Source organism: Convolutriloba macropyga, chromosome 4, assembly GCF_964194025.1.
Source record: "Convolutriloba macropyga chromosome 4, txConMacr16.3, whole genome shotgun sequence".
NCBI lineage: Eukaryota > Metazoa > Xenacoelomorpha > Acoela > Convolutidae > Convolutriloba > Convolutriloba macropyga.
Window position 1 is genome coordinate 36,899,741 of NC_134471.1, and position 21,824 is coordinate 36,921,564.

General features: G+C 35.7%; 1 protein-coding gene across 2 annotated transcripts; it reads left to right on the top strand.

Annotated features, from left to right (window-relative positions):
- Nucleotides 1–1,531: 1,531 nt before the first annotated feature.
- Nucleotides 1,532–20,658, top strand: LOC142337649 (uncharacterized). 2 transcript variants are annotated; one of them, XM_075387038.1, is made up of 6 exons: nucleotides 1,532–2,049; nucleotides 2,465–3,421; nucleotides 16,776–16,889; nucleotides 18,600–18,838; nucleotides 19,227–19,490; nucleotides 19,916–20,658. In XM_075387038.1, the coding sequence occupies exons 2-6, from the start codon at nucleotides 2,533–2,535 to the stop codon at nucleotides 20,456–20,458; spliced, it is 2,049 nt and encodes a 682-aa protein (XP_075243153.1). In that variant the 5' UTR covers nucleotides 1,532–2,049; nucleotides 2,465–2,532; the 3' UTR covers nucleotides 20,459–20,658. The 2 variants fall into 2 exon arrangements, with proteins under 2 accessions (XP_075243153.1, XP_075243154.1); XM_075387039.1 differs by lacking the exons at nucleotides 1,532–2,049; nucleotides 2,465–3,421 and adding an exon at nucleotides 13,445–15,291.
- The last annotated feature ends 1,166 nt before the right edge of the window (nucleotides 20,659–21,824 follow it).

A 21,824-nucleotide genomic window follows, 5' to 3' on the forward strand; every position in this document is an offset into this window, starting at 1 on the left:
TACCCTCTCTCACCCCTCTCTTCCCCCTCTTTCCTTATAACCCTGTTTCAATACACACAATGCCAAAATGGACCACTTACAATTAGGACGATTTTGTAAACTTAGGACGATTTTCATTATAATTAAAAACGCAGTGGCTAAAGAAAACCAAAAATTGCATTGAAACAGCAAACGTGTTGTTGAAATTAATAAAAACCGCAAGAAAAATATGGCGAAATACTGAAAATATGGTGTATGATGCAAGACGACATGTTGATTACTCATTGTGTGGTCAACCATTCTTTCAGCTCTTTATTCAAGCAATGATCAGTTATCAATTGATAATTATCAATTTTGATCATGAATGATGCAGTATCTGAACTTTGATTCAAAGAGATTCAAATTGCTCGTAACAAGGAACTTCTTGTCTTACCAAACACATCATTTAAGCTCTTAGAAAACTCGCGCTTTGAACAGCTTTCATTAAAGTGTGCATATTAATTCCATTGAAAACACAAAATGTACCAGAATAACCACTGATGGAAAAAAAGTTCGTATTTAAGCAGCAATCAATGTTACTAACAAAATTGTTATGGTTAGCGCACAAAAACGGGTATAATGAAAAAGTATTGTATGATTGTGATGCGGCGACTGAGTATTAATTATGTGATAAACTGTTTTCAGTTCTATATTCAACTGATAACAATTTGTCAAATTTCAATAATCGTCAATTGTCATTGATAATCATCGATTTAGATCATGAAGACTTATTTAAAATTGAATTTAATAATATAATTTTGTTTTCAGTACCAAATATTCAAGCTTCGAATAATTAAATAATATGGAAGTTTGTCCTAACATAAATTTTCTGGTTTTACCAAAATGTAATTTATGTTCTGAGCAACTTCGTATATTTCGACAGATTCTATTAAAATGTATGCACTAACTCCATTGGAAATATTGCAGCTGGAAAAAATATATATTTAAACGAGGGAACATATCTTCAAACGGGGGTTTGATAGTCCTCACAATCTTTAGACTGGATCGCCCAAACGTCTGAACTTTTTCTGAAGTTACCCTGGTTATACCACACGTTTCATTTGAATATCTTCAATTCAAATATTTGCATATATGGATATCAAATTAGCTCGGCCAGACTAAACAAATAGGCTCGTCTAAAGTGTGAAATTGGTTTCGGCGGATGTCCGAGAGATGCATTGCCGAGTTTGGACTCGGATAGTTGACGATTACAAGTGTGAATTAAAAGTGACGAAACTACTTAAAAATGAGCTACTAATTCTGATGTGTGAACGACCATTTCCACCGGATTTAGCGGATTAGTCCCCATTTCCACCTACCAAATATGTCCACTTTTTGAGGAAAAGTAACAATCGATACGACTCACTTAATGAGATTTATTCATTATTAATAAAAATTGGTCGGTAATTAGTTGTTGTCTTTTCATAATTGATCTAACTAATTGACAGAATAGCATAGTAAAATTTTTCCTCCGATGTTCTTTCAAAACTATCCAAACTTTTGATCAGTAAAACTTTCTTTAATAAACAGAAGATATTCTTATTTTTCATTTTGTCATTGAGAAAATTTTTGGAAGAAAAGTTTACAGAAACTTAAGTTACCTAAATTTACATATACATTGATTTTGTCGCATGTTGGGGAGTATGATATAATTTTTGAGCTTTGATTTAATTGGACCTCCGTGCGTGCGATGTTTGATTAGTTGAAGCTAGTTAGTTGATATTATCGAAATTAAGAGAACTACAGATTTAGAGAGAGAAATAGAAATATAGAGAGAGAATTTCTGAAAGAAGTCAGTAACAAGTTTATTTGCGAATCAGCGGGGCCAAAAGATACACAGAAACCTGTCAAATCATCAGCCCAGAATCCCGAATTATAACCAAGTTATAACACAGTATTACTAACTTATTAGAGCGAATTACTGACCAAGTCCACAACCACCACCATCATCCTAACAACACTCGGCGACTTCGACTTATAGCTAGTTAACTAACTAACTTCATTTAAGATCTGAGATCACATTGAGATAAGGTAAGTTGGTTTGAGTTAGTTAATATTCTGGTAATAATAACTAAATTTCACCCATAACCTGGTTGATAAAGAGAGTTGTTATCACTAACTAACCCCCAATTGTAATTAGTGCTATCTCAAAAATATTCGAGCCACTGCTTTTTGATAGTCCTATGCACCGGTCGCCTGAACTTGATAGCGGAACTTATCTCCTATATAAAACCTTAACTATCAACAACTACACTTCTTTACAATAAACGACTGACCGACTTTAAAACTTGTAAAGCATTAGACATCAACTAAATTAAATAATATTTGATAAAATTCAGCTTAAATCTTTGTCAATACCAATTTTGAAACGTGTCACTCATTTTAAACAAAACATGGATTTCACACTTATTTGTCAGAAGTCCGAACACGATGTTTTATTTTCCAGGAATTGTCAATTTTTTCTTCAATTTTGGAGAAAGAAGGAAATCTTTCCCCCGGAGAAAAATCTCAGTAATGGAGAAAAAATATTCCAACTCTTCGCAATCCAAAATTTCAAGCAGCAAAAATTTAGCCCCGAAGATAACCCTGGGTGACTTAACGGGCGAGGACTTGCGAAAACTGCAGACCCCGATAGCTCAAGTACCGTCATTGCAACATATTATCAGAGGCACTACTGCGCCTGCCAATCGGAGTTCGCAAGATCACTCTGATAAAACTGGCAGCCAATCACGACACTTGACCGAAACTCACAATATTATGTCATCACAAGTCGTAAATCCGATTGCTCATGCGTTGAACCCGGAAACTCTACAACTAACCGAAGCCAAAAACTCAGACCAAAATTATACAATTCCTGGAGAAAATGGGGAGATATATTTACACGACGGTTCTATGTTCGATACGTCAATGTTGCTACAATACACAGATCCATTCACAATGGCAAAAATGACAATTGGAGAGTCGGGTTTACCGACCGAGCTGATCACGACAGACCCGAACGGTACTCTGATTTCGGCTGAAGTGCCTATTTTGGAAACTGAAGATGGTTCCTTTGTTGACAAGTATTCAACCCTGCCATTATACGACCCAAACGGGCAACCATTTTATGCTAATGGGTTCCCGGCTGGGTTCGGAACCACTCCAACAGGTCAAGTACCCGCAGAATGGGCAATCCAAGGTTACACGAACGGGGCAACTGGGTCTCTGGACGGGAGTCCCCCACCACAAGGAGGTCTGATGGCGCTTCAGGTTGAGGGCAATAACAACACTGTGAGCAGGCTGGAGGACCAGAGCCCGACTGAGAAGGGTGGAAATCAGCAGTTGCCCCCCATTCAGGCTTCACTGTTGGCATTTGGGGAGGCTGGAGACCCTAGTGCGTTCGGGACAATCGAATACATACAAGGTTGGTTTCGCCTATTTGACTTTCGAATGTTACTTCAAAATGAAATGTGATGTGTTGCATTTGCTTCTGTCATTTAAACTGTCTATGATATGAATCAGCAAATCGCTGATGTGTTGGTGAAGTATTTCAAATCATCAATCCAGAATATTGTGTATCGGAAAACTGAGTACCGTTAGGAGCTAGAACAATTTTTCCATATTTAAAGTGTTATTCCACTCTTACCTCTTTATTTATCTTTCTTGAGTGTTGTTAGAAGCAATTTGATTGGGCTATTCGTATTATCATGTGAAGATATCTTTCGGTGGTGTCGACTGATTTCAGTTTCATGATTAGATATAAAGATCTTCTGTACCTTAGGTGATAATGCAAAATTGTCATTGATCTTGAAACGAGATCTTTTTATCAATTATGTTTCATGATTCTTACGGAGGTTATGATCAGGACTGACATTGTTTGAATTCAATTCGCTGAAAGGTCACCATGAATTTCATTCTGACAGCCTGTTGACATAATCACACATATATGAACAGAAGTTGTCCCATGTAACGTTTTGGTTACTTTTGACAACTTTATGCCTAAGTCTGTCTTTTCAATTATTTATTACTATTCATTTGGCAAAACGATATAAACATTCAATCAAAATAACACACCCATCGCTCATTAAAGCAAAAATACAGCCCTTTTTGTAAACAACTTTGCCCAAACAAATGCAAGCGCAGAAATAACAAAACGGAAACAACAACCTATTTATAACAAAGGTTAATGGGTTAGTAAAACTTAGATTGCTCACAGTTTCCCAGTTTTCACTAGGAAGACAAATTATGATTTTAGTAGGTCACATTGGATGTTTTGAATAGTTAGAGGCTTTTCAATACTTCACAATAGCGCCCGCCTTTCTGTCGCGTCAGAAAACAGTTCACATTTGTTAAACTCATATGTTTAATTATGACCGCTCAGAAAGTTTTGTCTTCATAAAGTTCAATTATTCCAGGGATGCTAAACTCAACAAACAACAACAATACGTAAATAAATAGGTACGTAACGTGTTTTGTAATCCCTGAAACACATCTTGCTGTGTGATCATATTTGGACAAAAATTTACTTTTAATTGACTCCAAACTTCAACAAAAGTACGCGAACAAAAAACCGACGTACTTCCGTTTTAAAATGAAAGTTTCTATACAATAATGTTGACATGTGTTGAGGATGGTATATACGCCTTGTCATATGCACCACGTCTGGCGGCATGGTGTTAATAAGAACACGCATATTTTTTTCCTAGCTACATTTTTATGGTTTGGAAATTATCACTCAAAAACGCACAGTAATCCGCCTTTTTTTGTTAAAGTTTTTAGGACTGAAGTCCCAAAAACTAAACAATCTGATGAAAATGCACTCACACGCACACACACACACACACACGCACGCACACATAACTCTTGGGTCAAACAAAATTAGATCGTCTTGCATTTAAAAATTAATGGTTTGCCTCTCATTTATAATGAGAAAACCAAAAAATAAAAATATCATCTTAAATTGTTAGTCAGTTTGAAAGCTTTTTCTCCTTTTTCATTTTGATTAACCTCAGAAACAAAATTCAGGTAGTAAATTTTAGCATCCATAGATAGTTTAAAAAGTTATCCACATTTTCTGCAATAGAAGGAAATCCAAATGAACTAGTCAAAAACAAAAAAAATATCCGGTCAGTTTTTTGTCACTATTATTTAAATTTAATTTTTTAATGAAACTGTCCAAATATTGGGCTTCAACAAAAAAATGACAAAACAAGGAATATTGTTTTGATCAGTTACATTTTTAATTTTTTTCTTTTTTTCCTACAACGAGTAAACACTGCATTGTTCAATTTACACATTATTTTGAGGTTACTTGAAAAAAAAATATTTCTTTTAGCAGTTTCTAGGTTGCATGCTTTTTGGCATGTTTCTAGGTTGCAGTTTCTCAATCTCTAAGTTTTTTTCAAATTTTCTAGAACACGGTGATCCTAAAAAGATCACATTGTAGTGCATTTATCGAATTGCATAATTTCACTGAAAACAATAACATTCTCTCTTAAGAAAATGTGAGCATTTTTTTAATAATCTTACATTCGTCTAAATCATACATAAAAATTCTGCAACAGCAAATTTCGCTGTGGTGATTTTTAATTAATGAAAACTTTTTATAGGTTTGTCCATGTAATCAGTTTTAAACATATAGTAGTCTATGAGAACTCTTCATATCGTTTCATACCAAGAATTGAGGTTAGCTCATTTTTTCCGAGCAATATATTCAAGATGCTTACTTCTAATAAAGATATTGTCCTACCTATTTTTTGGTTTTATAGCTTTTATGTTTTACATATGATACGTATGTTAAAATCAATATAATCGCTTTTTAAGAATTAAACTAATTTTTGTAACTGAAAAAAAAATGTTCTCTGTCCCATGTTTAAACTTAATACTTGTGCAACTTTGTGCTCATCAAAATTTGCATAGCCTCATAAGACATAAGACTTACTAAATCTTACCATTTATCTATAACACCCCAACATTCAGTTCATCAGGTTCAGTTAATTTATTTTTAAAATATCATACAGACTTTCCTTGGGTACGGCGATTTCATTGTACAAAATTGCTAAGCTGATACCATGATTAAAAAATCAATTGGTTATCAACTCGGCTTATGGGGAAAAATGGTAGCCACATATCCATATATACAAGGAATTCATCGAAAGCATATTGGGATTTTTCTGCCACCCCCCTCCCTATATAGCCGTTAAATTTGCACCACCCAAAATCTAAGTTTTTGCTATTTGTAAAAGCGATATTTGCATTTCATTAAAACAAGAGTGCTCAGGTAGATTGAAGGCACCTTTAGAATAGTTCCATAATTTTTTTTTAAATCAAGCACTTATTGTAGCCGATAACACCAAAAATGATCTAACACAGAAATTTTTTTTTATCCTTACGTTAAATGCAACAAATTTTGGTAGAATGCGTTATAATTTCAAACCATAGCTGTGCTAGCTTTTAGTAAATGCATGTTGTTCATATTTGTTCAGGTATAAGATTACTTAGCTTAAACAATATGTTCAAACTTTTATAAATGGGAGGTGCCTCACTAAGCGGGGGGAGGGTGCGCTAGCAGAAAATATTTTTGGAAAACATATTTTACTTATTCTTTGGAAAAAATTGCATTTGCAAAATGAGTTTTATTGGTATTATTGTGTTTTTTAGTCTCAAAAGTTTCTTTGGATTGTAATTCAGGACTTGTTTGTTATTATATTTCATTTTTTAAGGTATTTTAGTGGGCGTTCTCTATTGTAATACAGTGTGTACACGCCAATAGGGTTAATTTGCACCTCATTGTGTTGTAAACCGGGTCATTGACAAGTCTACATACAGTTTGAAATAGGGCACATTTCTGGGTTTTTCATTACAATGTACAAAACTAAATCAGCACAATCACCTGCAGCACTAACATGCGTAATAACAAATTGTAATATCTAAATAGTTATAAATCATCCCCGTTATAACTAAATTAGCCATTGCGAAACTAGGTCTGGTTTGTTTTGATTTGTTTGTCCGTTTTTGTTGACTCAGAAATCTGCAAACAACCTTATAGGCTTCATCAGCTTGCTACAGCATTATGCAACAGTGATCTTTACATTGCAAAATTGGCCGCAATTTTGTTGTATTTCGTCAACTAAACAAGACTAAGTTAGCAAAAGTTTTATTAGTTTTTGGACGCTAAGCAAACGGTGCTTTGTTTTGTTTTTGCGTTTGCTTAGCAACCTGTAGTTTCCGTTCTCTGTACGGTCTTCAAGACACGCTTTAAGTTTGCTGAAGAAGTGAAAGTTTCACCTGATAAGTAAACAACAAGTTTTGGTTGAATAAACAAAAGTGTGAAAATTAAACTATATCTTCAACAATTTTTAATGCTGTCATAAGTTAACAGTTTTAAACCAGGAGGTAGATTAAAAATTTTGTTCACATTATTCCCTTTCTTTATTGGGTCTGTGTTTTTTCTTTGGGGGGGGGGGGGGGGGGTTGGGGTGAGGGGTGTATGGGAGGCGGTATATCTTGTAATATAAACAATAGCGCCTTCTTTACATATCACTCATAAGGAATGTCCGAACCTATGAAATATCAACAAAATTTTCACACTTGATAAATTTTATGAACTGAAACTCTGATTATCTTGCGCAAAGTCGGTAACTTATGAATGCCTGATCAAAAGTGTATAACTCATTACTGAAATTAACTTTATTAGTTTGTGAGTTTAATGTTTTGAGAATCAACAATTGCGACGCAATTTTAAAGCATTGCGGACCGGGCCTTAAACATACAAGTGTTTTTATCTGTTTCTGTCAATATTTGATATCAAATTCATTACCAGCTTATTGGTTATACAAGTTATTATAACCGAGAGTTTCAATTCATCTCTAAACTTTTCGGAAACTGAAAACTTGAATCAAGTTTTGTGTCAACACAGAAAACAAGAGATGCTCCTCAATTAGCCGAAGTTTTTGGTGGATCAATTTTGAAAGGTTTCTCGATGATGAAAATAAAGTGCCGTTAACTTTAGCAAACTAATTTCATTTAATCTGCACCCAAACCTGAGCTTGGATTTTTTATATTTGCAGAGGAAACAGTTTTAAAAATTTCAGTTCACATTTTTTGTATGCGACATTGTATGCTAACGAGCATTCGGCTTTGCGCCCAGTAACACGTGTGTTAGTATGTGGGCTCGAAAGTGGCAAAGTATACAATTAGGATGCAAATGTACACAAATTAGCCCATCAGAGGGGTGAATCAAAGGGGGCAGCACTTGAATGAGAACAAGCAGTAAACAGCGACAATATCTCTCAAGACAAACATCTTTCAGCAACTGCTCTTAATCAATCTTACACGTGCTCCTATCAGAGACAGAATCTTGGCTTTAGCAACTTTGCGAAGGGGGTTTTGGGTTCTAACATTTTCATTGTTGAGGTTTTCAATTAGTCATTCAGAACTAGTCATGATGTATGAGATATATACAGATTGGTAGGTCTTAGGTGTCAGCTCCCAGATATTATTTTCCACGAAAAAAGTTCGGGGCTTCTCTTTCTCTTTTCTCTTTTTTTGGGGGGGGGGAGGGGGGGGGGCAGCAGAGGAGAGGGCGTCCTATTGTTTAACTTTTTAAACACTTAGTATTTTTCTAATTCACGGATTAGACCATAGATGTTATAAAAGAAAAAATATTACAAAATTAATTGATTTAAATTAGCGTGTTCAAAGTTTTAATTTTTGGTTCGTTTTCACTTTGCACCTGCATTTTTAACTTAGTTCAACGAAATCGGAGTATCCAAAAATACGGTCAATTCTCGGTATAATGTCGGAGTATATAAAATGAGACTTAATCTGTTTTGAGAAGTTAAATTGCGGATTACACAAATCTGCCTGTATTAATGCCACACTATCATATGTAATTGGGGGATTAGGCATGTAGTAACGGGATGAGCGGCTATTTTGAACAATAAAAAAATAAACAAGGCGTGAACACACCCCACATTATCCATGTTTGCCCGCCTGCCTCCACTGACTTCCGCCCCCTCTCGTCCTCTTGTCGGGCGCACTCAACTGAACACGGGTAACGGTCGGACGGGGTCAAGGAATCAAAAATGCCCAAATTAGGACAGACTTAACGACTGTTCTTGTCAAGCGGTTTTTAATTCCCAGCCAGACCAAAATGTTTTAATTCACTGACTATGAACAAAAATTTGGGCCATTTTAAACAAAAATTCATTTTTTGAATTCATTGACTTTACAAAATTCTTACTCTACAAAAAGAGTCCCGAGCTTGGAGTTCCGAGCTTGGAGTTCCTGGAGTTTTTTTAAATTTGCCTTATAAAAATGAATATCTTGGCCGGGGCAAAATTATGGTTGGGGATTGGTTTTTCAAAAGGTCAAACTTAGTTCGATTTTTTGTCCTTTTAACAAAATTTGTAAAATTTTAGGTCTGAAAATACAAAAAAAATCATCTCAAATGATTTTTTAAGTATACCCTTGATATTTTTCTTTTAAAAAACTTTATTTGCTTTATACATAAATTGAGATCTTTGATCCAAAAACGCCCTTTGACGAGCATTTAAAAGCAATAGGGCGCTAAAAATTTGACAAATAATCAATAAAATTAGCAAAATTTAAAACTGTGTGAGAGAACTTGTCTCGGCTTTCCGCTGTGTTTAAAGAACTTGTTAGATCAATATACATTTTGGGCTCTCATTTCTAGGTGTTGCTTTTGCATGATTTATTACGACTGAACATTTATATGTTTGCCCAGAAAGATAAGAAATTTGTAGCACAAGCAAGGTCAACTTGAGGTCAAAATCAATGTGAACAAAATGACTTTCATCTACAAAGTAAAAGAGGCTATTTTTAGTCACCGCAAAATTTCCATTTTTCTAGACTTTCTGTTACTTTATATGGATATATATTTTTAAACTGGAAAATTTTCCTATATTAAACTAAGGTAAGCTCTGTATCGCAGTTGCGTCAGCAATTATTGTTCACATTTTGCGAAAATTTTGACGTCAATTAATTTCCGTTAATTGTAGGGAAACTTTTCCAGTTAATTACGGGAAAATGTGTAATATCAGGTTATAAACAAAGGTTACGATAACTGATATCATACCGATATACTATGTCCTAATTGCGTCATTGTTAATTTTCCTTTCATTAAGCGTTGTTATATCAGTGAAAAGCGTCTAAAAATTAGTTGAAAACGGGAAAAGAAATTAGATAGAATAGAAACATTAGTTAATTTTGTTGATAGTGTTTGTTGTTTTGAGTGATGGGCCTGGGCTAAACACTGAGTGCTTCCGGCACTTTTAGAACTTGAGGCTAAACAGGGGGATATTGTTGAGGAATTTTAGGGAAGAAGGGTTGAGGAAATAAAAGTGAAATATAAGTGTATTGTTGTAAAAAGAGAGTATATAGTAAAGTATAGAGACAGAAAGGGGGAAGATGGGGGTGTTTGGGGGGAGGAATGAAGAAAGAGAACTTTAATAATAGCTTATCTTCCATTTCCACTCTTTGGTTATCTCGAGGAGCAGGTAGCTTATCAGAGAAATTCCATTTTGCGTTCTCTTGGTAAAAAGAGTTTTCTCCCTTTATCTACCTCCTCAAGAGAGAGAAGAGAGAGAGAAAGAGCGGAGAAGAAGAAGAAGAACAGTAGCAGAATAGCTCCACAGCCGCCCAACGGTTGAGAGAGAGAGAGGGAGTTAAAAGCCCAGAGAGTTTTCTCCCCACTCATACATTGCATTATGTTGATCTAACTTTGACAGGGGCAATAAAAAGGGATGATCGCAAAAATAGTGCAGCTAATTTTCTCTATATCAGACAATGAGATCAAAAAAATTATGATTAAATGATGAGTCGAGATCGACAACTATGAGCTACTACACTTTTTAAAAACAACTATTTAGAATTATCTATTATTCTGGTTATGTGAATGGAGCCCTAATTGTTTTTAGTAAAATCTGCATGTTCAAAGATACTTGAAGCATATCGAAAGCATCATAAAAGGGCGTAAATTGTTTTGCTTGAAGCAGCCTTTGACTTGAAAACTTGACTAAGTTTAGCAGTGTTACTTTTTTAACACGTAGTAGTGGAATGCTAAAACAGTAAAAACACTATTTTCTATATTGATTGCAGGTGGACTCAAAAGTGCTACAGTTGATGCCCATGGCTAAAAATTCACTTTTTTGTTAAATTTGGTAGCTTTGCATCTATCTAGAAATTTGCCAGTTGTCACAATTACTCCAAATTAACTTAGAGCACGTTTTGAGTGGAAATGATATTTTAAAAATAAAGAAAATGAAAATTTAGCAAGAACATGAAATTTTGGCCGATGCACTTTTTGGCATGACGATGGCTTGCAATCTTAAAAAATTGCAAGTAATGTATTAATATTCGGAAAAAATACCTGCTAAAACCAATAAATGCACGCCGAAAGGCTGGAACCTGACAAATTTGAGCCGAATTTGCAGATTTTTATTTTTTCAGAGTGTAATGTAATTTTGTGTGAATGCTTAGTTTTAGCTCAACAAAAACCGATACTGTGCTGGGCTGACAATATACAACTGAAATACAATGTTTCAGTACTATATGTATCTATTGACTTTTTTCATTTTTTTATTTGGGTTCAAAAATGCTCTTCCAGCAGAATTGTAATTTTATTGCCTAAGTAAGAAATAAACGATTTTTTTTCTACAATTTTGTTACACTCAATATAATTAAACTGCATTGTTTCATCGATACTTCATTTATGTCATTCGTTGTCAGAATTGAAAACTTAGGCGGGTATTAGATGTTTTAGCTTTTGTCGATTTTCCTATCCTGAACTCATAAATTTTGCTGCAGTTTATTTTGAATATGTATTTCTTGATCACAAAAGCGTTTCCGATAGGATGATATACATATCCACTTACAACACAAGGGCCAAATATATTTTTTTTCGGAATACAAAAATAATGTTTTTTTCTGATATGACTTGCAGTGAAGACACAAGAACAAAAACGGACGCAAAGTAGTACAGAAACTGGTCAGTATTTTTTCAGTAGCCATCGCTGTCTTGTTGATTTCTTTTTCTGTTTTCCGAGAAAATCAATCAATGATTCCGATCCAGTCTGTCGGCAACATCTAAAATCACCTGTTTTCTCTCCAACAGAGAATCTTATTGTTTCATATTTTGCAGCCTTGGGCTAAAGTTGTCTTCGAATTCCTTAAACTGTCTCTTGTTTTCCTTCTTTTCCTCAAGTGGGAACAAAAGTGCGAAGACTTGAACAAATTAAGTGTGGTTATTGAACAATTTGTGTCGCCGCGTGATCGAGTTAAGTAGCTACAGTGATACGTACTATACCAGCGGGGGACGATTTCTATGTCAAGAGTATCACTACTCCGTTATTCTATATATACAATACCTAAGATTAACCCTCCCCATTGCTAAATGTTATCTATACTCTGCTAATTAGTCCCCCCCCTCCCCCACCCCTCCCTCAGCTTAACTCACATGGTGCAATTCTAAATTTCGCAATTGTATTGCGAGCACGTGTTTTCTGGTTAATAGTCGGTAATTAAAAATTTCTCAGTCTTATTGTTTTCTGCATGCGAATGTCAGTTGTTATAGATATTCCGATTATGTAATTTCATAGTCGTGTTAATTAATGTATAATTGGTTAATCAGGAAGGAACGCTTAATCTTTCGGGTTACTGGTATTAGCTATTAATCTCTATTAATGGTTTTTGAAAAGAATGGGTTTTTTTTCACCTTTCACACCCCGCTAACGTTTCACACTCACCACCCCAGGTATGTAGTCATAGAACGCCCATTACCCCCTTACCCCCATTACCGTAAACATACTAGCATAATGGGAGGCTACAATTTTGTGGGGTGTGGGGGATGAGAAAGACCTCATGAGGAAAGTTAATTTTCATGATGATTAACTAAACAGTAAACAATCATGCTGGGGACGTAAAAACAAGGTGCGCAGGACCCTTTCAATAATTTTTTATTAAAGTTATTAGGGATTCTTTTTACCCCTTTTAGGGGTTAAGTGCTGCAGGCAAAATTTTTTATGTACTGATTCAAAGGGGGGAAGAGAGCAATAATTTATTTGAGAATACTTTATTCTTGTACTTGGAAGTAAACTTGACATTGACAAGATAATTGGTTCATGTCTAAATATGTTCACGTATACTAAACTACAATCCCGGATGTGTAAATGGCCACTGTGAATGAAATTTACCCCTAAGTTAAATCTGTCATTTATTTGAATTGAAGTGAAAGTTTGAAAAGAACATCTTTTGTTACAAATTTACAAAACAAAAATTTTGAAGAGCCTCTTACGTTGATGGGTTAATTGATTTAGGATCATCGTTCATTTTCTCACAATTCAGGTTGAAAAGGGCTCCAAAATTAAGAAAAAGTCGAATTTTGCGGCTAGAGATGATTTTAAGAGCCGTTATGAGTGATCGTCTATCTTAATTTGAGAACCGTTAATCAGAACAGGTTGTTAGCAGGTTGTGAATGAAAAATACAAAAGCGTGAGCTAAGTGTGAACTAAGTGTGAAAGTTTGCCGCAAAATTGTGAACAATTGCGGAAAGCTGAATAAGACATTCGAGGATCCTTTTCCATATTTTATATGGAATGAATTTGTGTAGACAATTGAAAAGGGAGCGTAGTGGAATAGCTAATCAGTATTCTGTCAGCATTGAGGGGTAACTAATTCAAATCGGGGGTAATTTGGGCTAACATCTGCCTGTTTATTGACGATAACTAAATCAACCAATCATAATCGAGATAAGCCTCAAGTGCCACAAAGCTCAGCCAATTGGAAAGGCCGTTATCTACTGCTTCCCAAATTGAATTCCCCTCTTTTTATTAGTGCTTTGTAGCAATCAAAAACAAATCAAATCGACTCAAAAACAGTTTCCACACTTTTTTGTTTGTCAACAACTGAACTATCAAAAGTTGTCTAACTCAATTTGTATCTAATCTTCGATAAATTTCAACTAAATATCTGCAACTATTTTCGAAGATAGTTTCAACAGATAAACTTCTTTTCAATTACGTCTGGTTCTATTCATTGGGCAAGTTAGTGTGGTAATTACACCAGAAACTACCAGCCAGTCCAATTTTCCCCCGTTGTTATCAATTTTTTCTTCTTAGCGGAGATCCCTATCATTTCTCCCGCCTCTGTTGTAGCCCACATTTAATTATACTCAGCACCTTTCGCTTTTCCATCACACAAGCGTGTGGGTGATTGGTCGTGTTATCATTCGTTAGACTATATCATTCAAGGTCCAGCTCTTTTCTAACCAGGGAAACTTTATCAAACCCAACTCGGGGTAATAATTGAAGACCCAAGTTTGATTAGAAGCCTCTTGCAAATTATAAATAAGGAAAATATCTGTGAAAAAATTGGTCAGCACAAGATTAGAATTTCGCAACTGTGGGATTCTGATATCAGCGTAGTGCACTTTGGCGCGGGTTTTGAATTGATTCATCGAAAGATAGACAGGTCGTAAAAGAAAGACGACGCTGAAAAATAGTTATAATCAGTTTTAATCAGCACTAGATATGAGCAATTCAGTTATTAACCAGATTTATCACCAGCATAGCCAGCTTCAGTCCTCCCCAAATCAGTCCACCATTTCGAACCCTTCCCAGTCCAACAATTCACCTTTATCAGTTTTCAGTTCCAATAATTCCATCACACCTTCAGCTGTTATTACATCATCAAACTCCACAATTTCTTCACTCACAAACACAAACATCCACGCGGCAAGTGTTCTGAACAAAATAGGGCTTCATCAAAACCCTCTCGAGAGCCCTCTAAGTGCTAATGGACAAAATTCAAACCCATCTCATAATATTAACCCGCAAAACCTTTTATTTAACCAAAGTAATCAACTAAGAAACGAAAATTCAGCCGAACAAAATGTTCAAATTGGTCTAAACAACACCGCAAACGGTAATAGCAACGGGTTAACATCAGTATCACCGACAAATCACGCTTCGTTGCTCTCAGCCGCGGGACTTCTTTACCCGACGAGTACAACCGGGCAAACGGTTGACAACCAGCAGAAAATATCCCCGATCGCAACAGGAGGCGATGCATTTTCAGCAAACGCTGCAGCCGCCACAAACCCGGCAGCATTTTTCGACTATTCGAGCTACGCGGCTGCAGCCCAAGTTGCAGCAGCTCAGGCTACCTGTCAAATGGGTATCGGGGCAGCTGGCGCGGGACAAGTGCTTCACGCGAACAGCCAACAGTACGCAAATAACTCAGAAATGGATTTTTGGAAGTTGCAGTTTTTCACACGTGAGTTTTGGTCAATCCCTTCGACGAAGAAACGATAAACGCATCGGAGAAAATCTATACTCTATCGGTCCCCACCTAAGTGGGCATAAAACGTCCCCCCCACCCACAAGCGATGCGACGTGCGATTTTTATACATTCAGAAATTTATACATGCGCTTCTGAAATCATTAAATGCTTTCAAAAGTAAAATTATAGAGAGCATCATATATTAGCTGTCGTCAAAACTTCTGTTCACGAAAATGGTTTCGCTTCCCTAAAATAAGTCATTTAGTGTAGGGGCTATTATACAGTAGGGGCTAAAGAAACATTTACTTTCATTTGTCAAAATCTTTCCTCTATTAACATTAATTAGCATTTTCCGGCCTCTTCAAAATGCAAATGAGGCGTGATGTTTTCCAACATCCAGTTGACAATATGCTCCGATCCCATTCGGAAAAATGTTCTCATCTCATTAAACTCACTTTCACTCCAGTTACTGGCAATTTTGTTCCCTAAATAATTTTTCCCCGGCAACTTGTGCTAGTGTGTGGGGTTGTATTCCCGTTTGAAGCAATTAAGTGTAATTTAGACCTAATCAACCTTGTATTGCTGCTTTAAGATGTCTAGCTGTATTTAAGCTTTTCAATTAAGAACTTCTGAGATAAAAACTTATCTTCACTTATGTTTTCAGGATTATATCTGATGAGCCGATATCTTTGCTTAAGAGCCTTGAAGTTCCGTTTCATCATTCGTTTTGATGTATCTTGATTGAAACAATTTGATCATTCTAAACCTTGGTTGTTCATGCTAAACCAGTGCGGAGTGAGGGATCATTGTATATCAGTACTGATCATATATATTTCAACAGTAAATCCTTAAGTCAGTACTGAAACATAGTAATCGAGTTGTTTGTTTTCGCTCGCAATTCACTGCAGATTAAAATCATGGTACAATTTTTATATGAATTTAGTCTGGGCTTTGAGCTTACAGCTGTTCATAAGAAACCCGGATTATGGATCTTTTCAAAATTTCAAAAATAATTTTAAAATTTTTTTTACCTTACTTGTTGGGCAAATAAGAAACTGCTTCCTTCTAATTTGGATAAAGATTTCTTGCATATTTAAAAATTCACCACAAATTTGGTTCCATTTTAGTCAACAAAAGTTTCCGTTTTCCATCAGTAGCAAATTTTAAAATTTCCTAATTTATAAACGTTAAGGTCATGAAGGCTACGTTTATGCTGGTATCATTAAATAGTGACATTTAATTTTTGCGAGGGTAAAAAATATTGAATTATATTGTTTTTGTTCTGAACCACAGTCAGTTTACAATTATTCACAGTTCACATAGAGCGAATAATCATTAATCAGCTGCCCAATTTCAAATGTGAATTTTTATCTTTTGAACCCAATGTGGCTACGACTCTCATCTTGTATTTATATTTATATGTTCGCTTGTTTACAACCTGTTGATCTGTTTGTTTATGTTGTTTGTGTTGTTTTTAGGTGACAAGGAGTGTGTGCAGTGCGGGAGTGTGATCACCAACATCTTCAGGAGGGATGACACTGGGCACTACCTCTGCCACACCTGTGCTACATACTCAGCACCCAAAGTCACAGGTAGGTACACAAACAACACTATCAAATACTCAATTCCCATTCCCATAATTCATATAAAGACCGTTTGCCTAATACCAATATACCAAATACTAAACTAAACAAAACCATGCACAATTCAGAATACCCAGTCTGTCGAAAAATACTTTTTTTTCCAAAAAAATTAATTTTCATAGTAAAACAAAATTGATATCGTATAAATTGTCATCTAGCAGCCAAACTCGATACTTATTATTTTGATAAAACGTACAAATTGTCACTTTCGACCATCGGGATAACAATTTTTTTTAAAAAAATTTTACTGCAAAAGCACTACGAAATTATCACAAAAGTCTACCGCATATAATCTCAGCATTATTCGTTACACAATTTAAATATGCAATTGCGAAGTTGCGTTACCTAAATAACAATTTCACTATTTTTGACTTAAAAAAATTTTTAAGTTACGTTTTAGTTATTCTTTACCGCAACAATGATATCCGTCGACCTCGTAACTCTGAACGTGACCTTTGAACAGTAAATTGATACCAGAGCAAACATACATTTGGTAAACAAAAATTGAGAATCAAAATTTTGTTTACGCCAATTTTTGACATCCATTTTTAGCCCACAATTATCGGCTATTAAAACTAAATAGAAGTTTCTATTTTTTATCATTTCATTTTGAAAATTTAGCCATGTTTCAAAAGGTCATATTGGCTATCATATTTTTGACACTTAGCGGTGACACTGATTCTGATATGCACAATTCGATTTGGATAAGATCTTATCCAACTAAAGAGTAGTGCCTAACTAGCTAGTTAACTAGTTATAACTCCTGGCAACTCTTGTAGTCATGATAACCGGCAATCCGATCACACCAGGTAGTTAAGCGCCAATCGGGTAGATAATAGCCAAAACTCCGGCCGCCAACACTGATTAACTGGATTAAATGTATAGCTGCTTTTTCAAAACAAACAATAAACTCCAAACGTTTCTGGCCTACCAGGCTTTCAAAGCTAACTAATCTGTTAATAATTTATAACTAAAACAAACTTAACTACCGCTTAGTCTAAAACGTGGGGTGCTAATCAACCCAGTTAAGATCTCATAATTCTCAACGCGCGCTTTCAAATGCCCAATCAGACTAGATCTGACCCGGGTAAAAATTATCTGGCAGCAGTTAAAACCCTCTGGATAAAGGGGGGATAAATGTGAGAGGCACCTCACACGTAAACAGCACCCGCCTCTGTTCTGGACCAGTTGTGATTAGCTGCTGCTGCCCATATTCTTGGCTGCGGCTATTATTACCCCCTTCCACCCAGTCTATCTACCTATCAATCGCCTGTCTACCACAAATCTAATTCCAAAATGTCTAATCAGAGTTAGAAGTTAAAAAACAGGATAATAACTTATCCGCCCAAGTTATGAATTCTTGGAAAATAAATGGAGACCTAAGAAAATTGATACGAGGAACTAATATTATGAACAAAAAACCAAAAACGTCATAAAAGCGTAATAATAAGTGACATTGTAGTGTTGCCTACGAACTATTTCAGTGCACTCTGAATAATCTGAGCAGTTAATTAATTAAAAAAAAACATTTTCAGAAAAAGTAAAGGAACAAAGGGGGAGGAGAAAGATGACTTGACTGACTACACCTGAGTGAAAGCCTAACTATTAGGACAAAATGAACTTTTCTAATCCAATATAAGCGAGTGTCTCTCATTTCAGACTACTACCAAGATGTGAGTCGGTTTGGGTTCGGCGGCACAACAGCTGCCGACTTCTGGTCAGCTGGTGCAGTGGCAGCCCAGGGCGCAGCAGCTGCTGGAATGGCCACCACCCACCCCTACTACTCGGCTGCAGCTGCGGCTGGGTCGGCTGCTGCCGCTGCCAGAGCGGGTATTCCCTACATTGGAGGAAAACAGTCTCTTTCGCCACTCATGTCCAAGTCACAGCAAAGGAAAATTGTAAGTTCTGTTCCTTAGATTCAGTTATCAAAAATCGATTTCAACATTCACAATTGGGAATGTATTTTGATATCACTTAAATGATCGGAAATGATTTTTTTGTTTCAATTGAATATTTGCACTCGTTTATAAAGGTCTAAACATGTAATTGGCCAAAAAATGACATTAAATGAATGTCTAAACTTTTACAACCACATAACTTTGAATTTATATTATCAAAATAAAACTTTCGATTGAATTGATTTGGACTTTGAATTTTATACCTGTCAAAAATCTGCCCAAAAACGATTTCTGAAGGATACAATTTTGACAGCAGAACAAATCTTTGATAGTCTTAAAAATCTAGTCATTCAGTCAGAATCAGTTAGAAAAAGTGTGATCCATTTAGAACACAAACAGAAGACATGGGTTGCGTTGTGCCAACTGTGGAACAGACTCTACCACTCTCTGGAGGCGAAACAACGAGGGAGACCCAGTGTGCAATGCATGTGGACTGTACTACAAACTGCACAGGGTCAACAGACCTCTGGCCATGAAGAAGGACGGCATCCAGACTCGAAAGAGGAAGCCAAAGGCCACTGCTCAGGCCAATGGAGCTGCCGGCGGGAAACATGGAAAAGATGGAGCAGGAATGGATTCAAAGAGGGCAATGGTAAGTTGAAAAATTGTTCACTCAAAGTTTATGGAAACTTTGTGAATGGATTCGTCAGTCTTAATGAATTTTTGCTACGGATAATTTTGATAAAGTTTAAAACGGCTACTTCAAATTTGAAGCTGAGTTTGACAGCCTAATTTATACAACAGTGATGCTTTACATATATATATATATATATATATATATATATATATATATATATATATATATATATATAAATAAATATATATATATATATATATATATATATATATATAGAGCTGATTTTTTATTGTGGAACTAGTGTTTTTTTGTTACAGAAGCATTAATAATAAGTTTAACAAAATTAGGCAGAACTTTTCATAGGAAAAAGTCTTTTTATGGAAGTAAACATTTAGATTATTAAGATTCTTTTTTGATAAATTGAGTTTTGTTTTCTTTAGACAAATGCCAGCCATGCAGCTTTGCTATCGGCAGCCAGTGGAAATCCGTCAGCGGCCCTTATGGGGGGCTACTCGGCTGCAGCAGTAGCTGCCGCGTACCACAACCACCCTGTCGCACCGCAGGGAACACCCGGGAATCCTGGAACCACTGGAGTCCACAACAGTCACCATTTAGCCCAACATCAAGCCAAGAACCCAACAATCAACGATCTTCAAACAAACGCCAACTTTCAAAACCTGTTTGTAGATCACTCCGCCACGACTCGAGACATTTTAGCCAATCAGAACACGCAAGACGTATCCAAACGATCACCTGGAGACTTCGTAGCCAATCAGAACGGAGCTGCTGCCATGGCGGCCTCCGGATTCGCCACTCTTTTCGAACACCCTGCCATAATAGCCCAACGGGAAATGGTTGCAGCCGCAAACTACGACCCCCACAACCAACATCATCATCATCATCAACAACAAATTCCATTTGTTCACCCGGGACAAGTCAAAATGGAACTGGTGGACTCGTTACAGCAAACTGTACATTCATAATTCGCAATTCCTCTATAAATTTGTACTTTTTATGCAACATTCATTCCCTCTTTAGTGTAAAAGCAACAAACTCGACGCAGCTTACCTTCTTTTTTCTCTCAATGGGCTCTACAATTTAGTATTGAACGTATTTGGGCTAATCTTTTTGTATGAATATCATTTATCTTCATTTTTGCAATAAAAGTTTTCTCGAAGTATAATTTTTCAGTGTTCGAAGGACCTCGGCAAAGTTACCAATTAGGTTATTATGTAATATGTAGCAGAATATCTTGCTGCAATTATGACTTCTCTGCAATTTTGTGTATAAATGTCCGTAGTTTCTGTCACACAAGTGCGCCAATTTCCAAAACCGTTTCAAGAGACAGGCAAAATTTCAAGAATTTAAGAGCAATCATTTTACGACAGTAACAGAGTGCTTTTAGTGTGTACAGGTCATCATGCTGAACAAAAAACAAAAGAAGATATAAAGAGACCGTGATTTTGTCCGAGGCATTATTCTAAGAAGACGAGAACAAAGATGTGAAAATATATTTTGCTGGCCAGACGAACCTATTTTTCATTCGCGGAATTTTCTATCCTATTTCATAATTCTGACTTCTATTTCAAGTTTTTTGGCCCAAGTTCTCTTTTTCATTGACTTAGAAAAAATTGTTCGTTAAGTGAAAATTTACATGGAGGCTTCGTAATGAGCGTTTGCACATAAAGTTCCGACCCAGCTCATCTACATTTTTCACTTAATTGTCTACCAAATGAGGAAGAGATAAAAAAATTGACAGATCAACATATCGTTCACCAAACTACTAAATGAATAAAACAATCTTTTTAGAGGGACGATGAGACTTGTGACTACAATAATATGGCTTTCAGAAAATACGGCGATAAAAATCAAATAATTACAAATACTAATTACGACCAAAACCCGTTGTCCATTTTTCGAACATCATGCATAACCATATCAAAATGGTATCAGATAAAAAATTATACAAAAGAAGATTAACCTATACTTCATTAGAAATAAAAACAGTTAAGTTTTCCTCAATTCTACGTGGTGGCAATTTGACAAAAAATCAGCAAATGGGCAAAGTTTATTAAAAAGTTGCTTCTTTGAAAAGAGTTAATGTTAAACTGATTAGAAACATTATGCATCAAAACCGTTTTGATATCATTTGTACCTCCAAAGAGAGCTATTGAGATTTTTCATTATCCAGAATATTTCATAAAAAGAAAGACAAATACAGGCAAAAAGAAAAAAAATCGCACAAAAAATTTTGCTCGAAAACATTGCACGAAAACGATGAGCCAACCATTCACTGAAATTATTAAAAAGTGTGGATTGCGTGTTTTTTACAAACAATCAGAGGATCAC